Source organism: Bidens hawaiensis, unplaced genomic scaffold, assembly GCF_021521415.1.
Source record: "Bidens hawaiensis isolate Kalapana, Puna unplaced genomic scaffold, B.hawaiensis_p1.1 tig00000097_1, whole genome shotgun sequence".
NCBI lineage: Eukaryota > Viridiplantae > Streptophyta > Magnoliopsida > Asterales > Asteraceae > Bidens > Bidens hawaiensis.
The window spans coordinates 7,520,123-7,530,200 of NW_027491017.1; the positions used below are offsets into that span (position 1 = coordinate 7,520,123).

The 10,078-nt window shown below is 37.3% G+C and overlaps 1 protein-coding gene across 1 annotated transcript; it reads right to left on the minus strand.

Moving 5' to 3' along the window:
* Positions 1 to 523: 523 nt before the first annotated feature.
* LOC143565416 (NADH dehydrogenase [ubiquinone] 1 beta subcomplex subunit 9-like) lies at positions 524 to 3,392 on the minus strand. The gene is made up of 6 exons (XM_077052413.1): positions 3,260 to 3,392; positions 3,115 to 3,156; positions 2,405 to 2,486; positions 2,237 to 2,292; positions 848 to 922; positions 524 to 758 (listed from the first exon to the last, which is right to left on the minus strand). The coding sequence occupies exons 1-5, from the start codon at positions 3,377 to 3,379 to the stop codon at positions 884 to 886; spliced, it is 339 nt and encodes a 112-aa protein (XP_076908528.1). The 5' UTR covers positions 3,380 to 3,392; the 3' UTR covers positions 524 to 758; positions 848 to 883.
* Positions 3,393 to 10,078: the final 6,686 nt, after the last annotated feature.

Consider the following 10,078-nt stretch of genomic DNA (forward strand, 5'->3'; position numbering starts at 1 on the left):
ACCATCTACATCCAAGGATAAACCAAGCCTTAACTTACCAAAAGTTCACCGCCCACAACGCTACCGAGTTGTCCCTCTTAACTAAAAGTATCTCCTCCAGTCAGACCCTAAGCAAGCAAAGAACTGGGCAATATATTAGCGAAAGGAGCATTTGGTTACAGAGAGCTTTGTCATTGCAAGTCCTGCCAACTGACGCATATGTGGTGTATAGGCCACAAGGCACTTGATCCTCATCTTTACACCATGATTTTGAATAGAAAGAGATCCCGACAAAATAACAGGGGTTTATGTCATTTAAGTAGTTAGTAATTGCATTATTTAGTAACAAATGTTAAGTAGTCATGTTACATGCATAACTCTTCATGAGGCAGGAAAATGTGGGTTCAGGCACTAGTCATCTAATCTAACCAGAATACAGATTACAAGGCATTGGACCTGTTTACTACGCCACATGCTTAGAAAACATCTACATATTCGACTTAAACATTGTTCTGATAAATTATAATCTAAAACACAAGACAAATGAAGTTATTTTTTTTAAATCCATCAACTTATTGATAGCATACGAGCATGCAAGTTTTCCAGAAAAGTTGCCAAAATGGGGGAAAAAATATTGCAAAACTCAGTTACAAGATAAGTCATGGGCATCAAATAGGGAAAAGATATCAACACTAGGTGTCAATTAACACACACTCAGAAAATAACATCTCATACCATCATTACTGACAAAAGGCCACAAGAGACGCTTCTTGAGTAACCTGTCAACACATAGCATTTTGCTTTTGGAGTTCAAAATATTCGTATTGAAAAATCAACTACTGTATCTACTGATAAGTTTGGTTCTAACCTTGATTTATTGTGATAAAGCCCATATCAATTTCAGCTAATGATCCTCTCGACCATAATCATAAACTATCTCAATCTGCGTCAACCAGAAATTTAAGAGCTTAAGTACAAAGGCACATAAACGTAGACTATAAGCCTGGTTTCTAGCATGCGCAATTGGTTAAAAGTTAAAACACCAATATGTCAATTTTCCATGTGCTATTTATTTCTCTTATCAATGATATTCAAAATTCATGAAACATATCATATATGAAGCAAATGTGTCTGAAACAATGATGAATCGCTTAATTAACATATTAGTCCTTTATTGCAACTAATATTACATGTGTGTGTTATACTATAATACAGTGCTATACTATATACTGTAGAACACACAAAGATCATAAAAATCCTTGTTAGTCTAAAGAGTATCAAAATTCAAACTTGAGACCTCTAAAATTGGCCGGCCTGTAAACGAACCAGACGTTTAGTGAACAGTTCAGCATGAGGTACATTTATGTTCATTTTTAAAAAGTAACCAACCAAGTGGGGTAGTGGCTAACCAGTTTAGCAAAAGATAAGTAGTGCAGCTTAACTGCCCACGTTCTTTCGTTATTTATATTCTGTTTTTAGGTCAAGGTAGGTGTCAAAGTTTATTATCAGTAAAGTTATTTGTAATTGGCATTCTAGACCTACTCAAATTGGGTTTCCCTTTTAGTAATCAAGTTTCAATCTTTTCGGTTCTATCAAAAACAAACAAACATAAAAACGTCTTGTTCGTTTGTTTGTGTCCGTGCATGTTTGTTTGCCTAAGTTCATTTATTTATGTTGGTCAGTTTATGTTTATTTAAGTTCAGTCACTTATATACACATTAAAAATCTTAAAGTCCATTACAATTTAGTCTAGTTTTGTAGAATTAAAATATATCACCTATTACTATTTAGTTTGGTTATTATTTCTTTAGGTAAACAGATTGATGTTCACGTTTAATTTTAATTGTTGTCCGTTCAGTTATGTTCGTTTATTATGCCCATTCGTTTGTGTACATTTACATTCGTGAACCGTTCGTTTATGCCGTTAATGAACAAACACGAACACGTTCGGTCCATCTATCTGAGCATGTTCGATCGTCTGTTGGGTTACGGCAAATGAATGAACGAACATGCACATGCCTTGTTTGTGTTCGGTCGGTTCGTTTACAAGCATACTCTGAAACAAGTTGTGAAGGTTTTATAACAAAAAAGAAGACATCTTCTGCATAACAATTGAAGTTGCAGAATAAAACTAGATCGAAAGTATAAACATTTTTTCACCTCTTGATAGTAATAAAAAGTAAAGCCAGCTAGTAAAATGCAGTTTTTCTTTTTTTGGCTAAGTAAAGTATATAATATAAGTAATGTAAAAGATTACCCCAGCAGGTGGTGTAGGGTTGCGAGTAAACTTGCTGCCACCAGGAGCCCATGGAACTGTTAATTGCAGACAAAGAGAAAGAAAAGAATTTATTTAAGTTTTGAAACTTCAAATAAGATTATGTAACTGTATATTAAATACTGAAACGATTTATCTACTAGCACTTACCGATGTAAGGATCAGGATGGCGCCACTTGTTGTACTGTGCCTCACCATCAGCAATCATTCTATCAATAGTTTCTATATCTTCCTAAACATGCACCAAAAGAAAGAATCGACCGTTAGATGCTAAACAGCCAAATAAAACACAACATACAAAAGTACAACACATATATGTTCTTCAAACTCTGTGCATAGAGGTATAAACGTACCAAGCTGCTCAAGATGGGCTCAGTAAAAGCTCTAACCGTGCCAAGCTTAAACGAGGCAGAGCTTGAGCTTAAAAATAAGGTTGTTAATAACGAAGCCCTTGCCTCACTTATCAAAAATCTTGGGGGTAAAAAAATACTTTCAACTATCTTTGTAAAATCTGAATATCACTTAAAACTTTTAAAAAAGTAACACAAATAGAAAAACATGGGCAATGATTGCCAACAAGATCCATACATAACTTGCACTTTTAGGATTACAAAAGAGTGAAAAAAACGAATTGCGTTAAAGCTGATCGGAGAATTAGGGATTCATAAAGAACGAACATAACTCTAAATCACACAAAACAAAACAAAACAAAACAAATCATATTCCTGATATTAACCATTACAGCCCCAAATCATATTCTAATTATTAGTAGAATAATAGCATAGTAACATCCATTCTATTCTATTCAACTACCTAAATAATATAATGATTAATTAGGGTTTAACGAAAAGAAAACTAACAATGTGTTTGTTGGCATCGAATCTCTCACGAAGTGCATCGGCCTGAAAAATCAAATGAAATGAAATCAGATCTAAAGAATGAATAATAATAATAATAATAATAATAATAATAATAATAAAAGAAAGGAGTAGATAAGATAGATACATCTGGGTAGAAGAGGTGACGGTGTACGGCCCAATTGAGGGTGTCCTTAAGGGCACGGCGGTAGAGGATTCTGACTTTCTCCTTCTGCGCCGCCCGACGAGCCAGGTATGCTACGCTCATCGCTCCTTTAGCTTAGGTTTTGGTTATCTCACACAGGCACGATATGCGATCCGACTCTCCGTCTGTGTTACCTCTACACCACGCTCGCAGATGATGTGATACGACGCCGTTACATGTCAAAACAATTCTATTTCTTTTTTTCTCTTTTTCTTTTTTCCTTATTTTAACACTTAAAAAACTATATTCTCAGGTTTTCGCTTCAAACATCGGCAAGAGACTTATATCTGCGGGCACGCAGACATAAGGCTCTGAATACAGTTTGTTTAAAAAAGATCTGGAAACTGCTTTTATGGTTTTAAAAAATAAGCTAATATCCACCATTTTCACACTTATTCAAACTTCTTTACACTTCTTAACATCCTACCAACACTCAATGTCCAACAACATCGCCACCCACCCACCCACCGTCCATTACCATCACCACCACGGCGGCCACAACCACCGTCCACTACCACCACTCACCACCGTCCGTCACCACCACCACCGTCCACCACCACCCATAGTTCGTACACCACAACCAATTATTTTGGCAGTTTATATACGTTAAATGACTTCTATCTCCTGTGATATATATGATAGATAACTAATTTTCAGCTTATGTAGACGATATCCAATTTATAAAACAAACAGTATATTATTTTCAGATTGCAGACCTTCAAACCACATCTTCAGTTGCATACATGAAATCAGATGAAATCAGGCTGCAGACTATTTTTGTCTTAAAAAACAAACAGCACCTTAAACTCATGAACATAAATAAAACTTTTTTTTGAATTCTTTTTCCTTTTGTTATTAAATAATCTCGGGAACACATTATTAAGGGAGGAATGGGAAGATTGAGATGGTTGTGTTCCCGAGTTTCATTAAAGGAAAGAAACAAAAGAGAAATTTAGAGAAAATGAAAGTGATTGGTCTCTTTTCAACTTGAAAAGAATTGAAAGGAACGAATGGGAAGAAAGGAAAGGAAAAACTTTCATTTCCTTTCCTTTCTCTTGTTAATGAATCTCAGGAACACTACGTTAAGGGGTGTTTGGTTGAGCTTCTAAAAATTACTTATTTGTTTTTTGATAAGCAAAAAGTTGTTTGGTAAAGCTTCATTTAAAAGTTCTAAAAGCTTTAAATTAGAGTTTTTTTAAAATTGCTTTTGTTTTTCAAAAATACAAATAAGTAACTTTCAGAAGCTTAGTTAAACAGTTACTCCAAAAATATTCACGAGATTTAATCTACACCACTTGAAAAGAGAACACTTTTTTATTGTATTTGCATTCATGAAACTTGAGTCCACATCACTATGGAATACAAAACATTAGCCAACCTTTTGGTACCAATAGGCCAAAGGCCCTCTTTTTAGTTAAACTACACACACCATATCATAATGCATGTTTTGGTCCAAAATCGATTAAGGATAATGTAACCAAATTTGTAAGGTGAGGTTTAGTGCTTGAATGATAATAACGATTATATAACGATTGTAAACAACAACACAGAGATTTGTTGCGAGGAAAAGCCCTTGATCTTAGTCGGATCGCCGGCACAAAAACCTCGGGTGATGACAATTGTCTACCACCACTATATTAATCAAGAAAATGAGAATACAAGGTTGGAGATTATGATCAGTGTTTACAATAATTCTAAGTGTGTGTGTGTGTACAGCTAGACAGAGTTCTTGATATTGCTTAAGTATGCAAGTGATATATCCGTGACCTAGCTGATCAGTAATCTCGTTATAAATAAAAATAACAACTAACTACAATTCCTAATAATCAGCCACTTTCCCATTAGCTTCGTCCATGCCTCTTGACCACGTGCTAAATGAGTCCAACAACAAGATATAAGGTAGACTCGGTCATATAGCCGTTATTTCTATTAATCACAACACCATTCAAACACAATCATTAGTAAACAAATAATACCGAGGATCCTTGATCCTCCGTAACCTGGAATATATCTCAAGGATAAATGATCCAGAAGTTACAAAAGGATAAAGTATCCTCTGCATAAAATCTATGCCCTAACAATTGCCCCCAAAATGGCGGGTGTTTATGGGTTACAACCGTCATTTTGAATTTTGAACTTATTGCAAAAGATAATACGATTAGACTTGTGCAGACGCCATTATTATCGTTAACCATTATTATTAGTTTTAGCTGCCTATATTGGTATACTCCTTAGAACCACATATCTCGGCAGTCTCATCGGGTATCCTTCTTTCTTCACTCTTCATTTTCTTTGAATAATATTTTTTCTAAAAATATGTCTACCGATTCCACTTCCTCTTCCGATCAATCGGAGCTACCGGAAATGCAGTCCCAAAACCTGCTTTCTAATCCTTCCTCAGAAATATGCTAGTTCACAGATCCTGAAATCGACAATCTGATCTCACTGTTTCCACCGGAGACCATCTTTCGTCCTTTCGACTCTTTAGTTCGATGCGATTCTTACTCAAAAACTTGGATCTGCTTCCCTGCTTGTCCCTTCCTTATTGGTTACTCATATCTATTCCCTTCTTTTACCCAAAGTTTCTTCGAAGTGACCGGAATGTGTTATATTCAAGCTATGTCGGTGGTCTGGAGGATCTTGCGCACCATTGAGAGGATAATAGAGGATGAGAACATTGAGTTCGGTGTCGAGGAGCTATCACACCTTTACACCTTAAACCACTCACGGGTCAAACCGATTCGTTCTAAAATCTAAACCCCGACAAACATCTCCGATTTATAAAGTTACCCAAAATGGTTCCTTTTGGAGGAATCAATTCTTTTTTGTTAATTCTGGTGGGGTTGATTTACCGGTGAAATGGGTTAAAAAGGGTAGGATGTTGGATCCTTGAAAAAGCTGTTTAGGGTAATCGGTCCTTCACCTAATCATTTAATTCTGTTCTTTCTTCTTGTAGTGGATAACTTTGCTTCGTTGGCCAACGTACCTGGAACAAGAGAAAAAGCAAAGAAATTTCTTGCCCTGGATCCTGAAGTTCGCACCTTCCAGGCCAAATTCATAGATGCTTTTTGTGAAATCTCTTTAGAATCCACTAGAAATATGTCAAATAAGATTTAAAGTTGTTTAATAAAGTGAATTAAATAGAAAACTTATCGGTTTCTTGTGCTTTGTAGGCGCTCAGAAATCCAACAAGTCTGTCAGCAAGTTCTCCTTAGAGGATATTGATAGTCTTATAACCTCACAGGTTGTCAAGAAGGAAGCCCTAAAGGCGACTGCCGGCTCCGAGCCAAGAACCACCACTACTCGAGCCAAATCAGGAGCATCAAAGAGGAAGAGAACCTCGGAGCCTGAAATTCCTTTTGATATGTTCACTGCCGTAAGTATCCTTGATCCTGATATCCCTTATTTACGAATCAAGTCCTTCCAACCTTGTATAATTGTCTTGTACAGGTCGTAAACTCTTCCAAAGACTATCATGAGAAAATCATGGGCCAGCTGGGGGAGAGCCTTACTGAAATGGGAACCGCGGCTGCTGCAAAGGACAAAGCTCTAGCTAAGCTCACTAAGGATAAGAAACGTTTGGAGGATCTGCTATCCACAACAGAATCCCATCATCAAGAGGAAGTGAAGCAAGCTACCGAGGAGGCCAAAATGTGGACGACCAGGTCGGTGCTGCAGGCTAGGATCAATATGGATATAGAAGCTGGTGATCCTGCCTTTGATAGGTCAGCTTGGGATGTAGAGAAGTGGAGGCAGGCTTTGGTTGAACTTGGTGGAGGAGTAGACGAAGAGGATGCTAAGGTAGCTGATGGAAGTGGAGCTGGAACGAGTGGAGCAAAGGATGCGGGTGAGATGGATGAAGGAAAGGAAACAACATTTGATGGAGAAGCTACTGAGACAGGCAATGAAGGATAAGATAGACAAGGCCAGAGCCTGTCTTTTTTATTTGCTTATTTGTGTTTTCAAGGATATTTGATCATGGTTTGTAATAGACAATAGTAACTAGGAAAGGATCTATGATCCTTAAGACAATCGTCGGGGGTAGCAAAGGTGGAGGGATCCTCAGTTTGTGGGGATGAAGTCTTTGATGCCCCTGTCTTTATTTTCTTGCACTCTGATAAACAATTAGTAACACTTGCTTAACCCGGGTGGATGGTCCATGTTTAAATGGTGAAATCCGGGTTAAAATTTTTGGTAAGTCCAGGTGACCTTTAATAATAAGAACTTAAATCTTTTTGACTATTTGCTTATCGCTTATTATTCTGAAAGCATGATTGTTATAGTTTAGATTCATTAAAAGTTTTAAGAAAAGTTTTAAGGATAAAATATCCTTGTAAAAATAGATTAAGGATCCTGCAGCCTTGAATTTAAGAATTTCTAAAGATATAATCTCAATAAATGTAACTTGATAAGTAAACATCATACAATAAGGTCTGATTAGACCTAAGTTACCATAAGTATCGATATCTTCAGGATTCTTGTATTTTGACCTTAGGATACATGATACACATAACTTATCATATTAACTAGGATCAAACCCAACAAACTAGGGACAAGCCCAAATAATCTGGTGTTAAACTAGGGACAAGCCCAAATAAACTAGTGTTAAACTGGGGACAAGCCCAAATAAACTGGTGTCAAACTGGGGACAAGCCCAAATAAACTGGTGTTAAACTGGGGGCAAGCCCAAACCGGGATTTAGCCCAAATGCGAGTGACGTGAAAATGCCAAAACCTTAGCTAACATGAAAATGTTAGAAACCTTAGTCCATGAGATAACATGAAAATGTTATAAACTGGGGGTATGGTATGTCTACCATAAATCGTAGGATCCTCCATATAACCGAAAGTAACGAAATTGTCAGCCACTAAGCGTGTACTGGTCCTGTTACCCCGAATCATACGTTGGATAACGTGTGCTCCAGGCAAGAGTGTAGAATCTCTAATTTATAAGAAATGTGAAAACCTTTAAACCATGGAAGATATGACCATCGTGGGTCACACCTTAATCGTAGGCTATGCCAAGGAAATAGCAATGTAACTAGAGTGTGAGGGAGAGGTGGCCAACCTCTTAGTCATTGGACCTCTTATTGAAATCTGCATTGTTACTTAAAACTTAGAAAGATACCAGTTAAGAATATATTATCCTTTAATTAATAACAAGAATCTTAAATGAATAAGTGATTAGACATATATTACCAATTTTAGGATCCTTGACCCTTTAAGGATACTTGATCCTCTAAGGATACTTGATCCTGATTAGAAAAAGTACTTTTTGAGATGGATAGCATTCCATGCTCTTGGTAACCTGTTGCCTTACATAGTCAGCAGGTGATACGCCCCATTTCCAGCTTCTGACTCAATTAAGTAGGGGCCTTCCCACTTAGGTGCTAGCTTTCCATATGCTGGATTAGTTGTATTTTGGAAGGCTTTTCTCAAAACTAGATCTCCTTCTTGAAATCTTCGGATTCTGATATTCTTGTTGTATGCCCCAGCTACCCTTGCTGATATGCTGCCATTCTGATCATAGCTAGGACTCTGAGCTCATCAACAATATCTAGATCTTGGAGAAGGATTTCATTGTTGGCTTGACGATCACAGATGCTTGTTCTGGCAGTAGGAACCACCATCTTCGTAGGGATTACAGCTTCTGAGCCATACACCAATGAGAAAGGGGTTTGACCTGCTGCATTCTTAGGTGTTGTCTTGTCAGCCCAAAGAACGTAAGGTAGCTCTTCTGCCCATTTACCCTTCTTGGATCCCAACTTTTTCTTCATATTGTTGATAATGGTCTTGTTACTTGACTCTGCCTGGCCATTAGCTTGAGGATGCACTGGAGTAGATATGATCATCTTTATTCCCCAACTGTCACAAAAGTTAGCGGTTCTTTTCTCAATAAACTGGGAACCATTGTCACAAATAATTTATGAAGGAATACCAAATCTAATAATAATGTTTCTTTTAATGAAGGATATCACCTCTTTTTCGCGGACTTGTACAAAAGCTTCTACTTCTATCCACTTTGAGAAGTAATTAGTCATGGCAAGCATGAACACTTTTCTTCCTGGTGCTTTAGGTAGCTTACCCACAATATCCATGCCCCACTTCATGAAAGGCCATGATGAGGATATAGGATACATAGGCTCCGCTGGCTGGTGCAGAATGTTGACGTGTCTTTGACAGGAATCACACTTTTTGAGTACTCCATGGCGTCTCTCTTCATGGTTGGCCAGAAGTATCCTGTTCTTAGAATCCTAGAGAATAGTGCTCTACCTCCGGTGTGATTACCGCAATCACCTTCGTGAAAGTCTTTAAGCACCTCTTGGATTTCAGGTTCCTCAATACACCTCAAGTATGGACCTGCAAGAGATTTCCTATACAGAATATCATGTGATAAAATGTATGGTGATACCTTAAGTTTGAAGGTTTTAGGATTTTTGTGGCGGGAATCTCTCCATCTTGAATGAATTTCTTGATCGAGAGGATCCAAGATCCTTGATTATTTGAGGATAATGGATCCCAAAGCACAATCTCTTTGTTAGTTGTTGTCTCCATGACTTCTTGTTCTCCTATTGCTGGTGAGAGTATATGGATGATTGGTATCTTTACATCATCTGGGATCTTCAAGGATGATGCCAGATTTGCTAAGGCACCTGCCCCAGCATTCTCTTCCCTTGGTACCTGTATAATACTAAAAGAATTGAAGAACTTTGATAGTTCTTTCACAATGACTAAATATTTGATTAGTTTTTCTCCTTTAACA

Excerpts from the sequence above, each read along its gene's own strand:
- LOC143565416 (XM_077052413.1), bottom strand. The coding sequence starts at position 3,379 with ATGAGCGTAGCATACCTGGCTCGTCGGGCGGCGCAGAAGGAGAAAGTC. Across the intron at positions 2,293-2,404 it reads CCATCCTGATCCTTACATCG|TTCCATGGGCTCCTGGTGGC; the intron begins GTAAGTGCTAGT and ends TGCAATTAACAG. Across the intron at positions 923-2,236 it reads ACCCTACACCACCTGCTGGG|ATTGAGATAGTTTATGATTA; the intron begins GTAATCTTTTAC and ends TGGTTGACGCAG.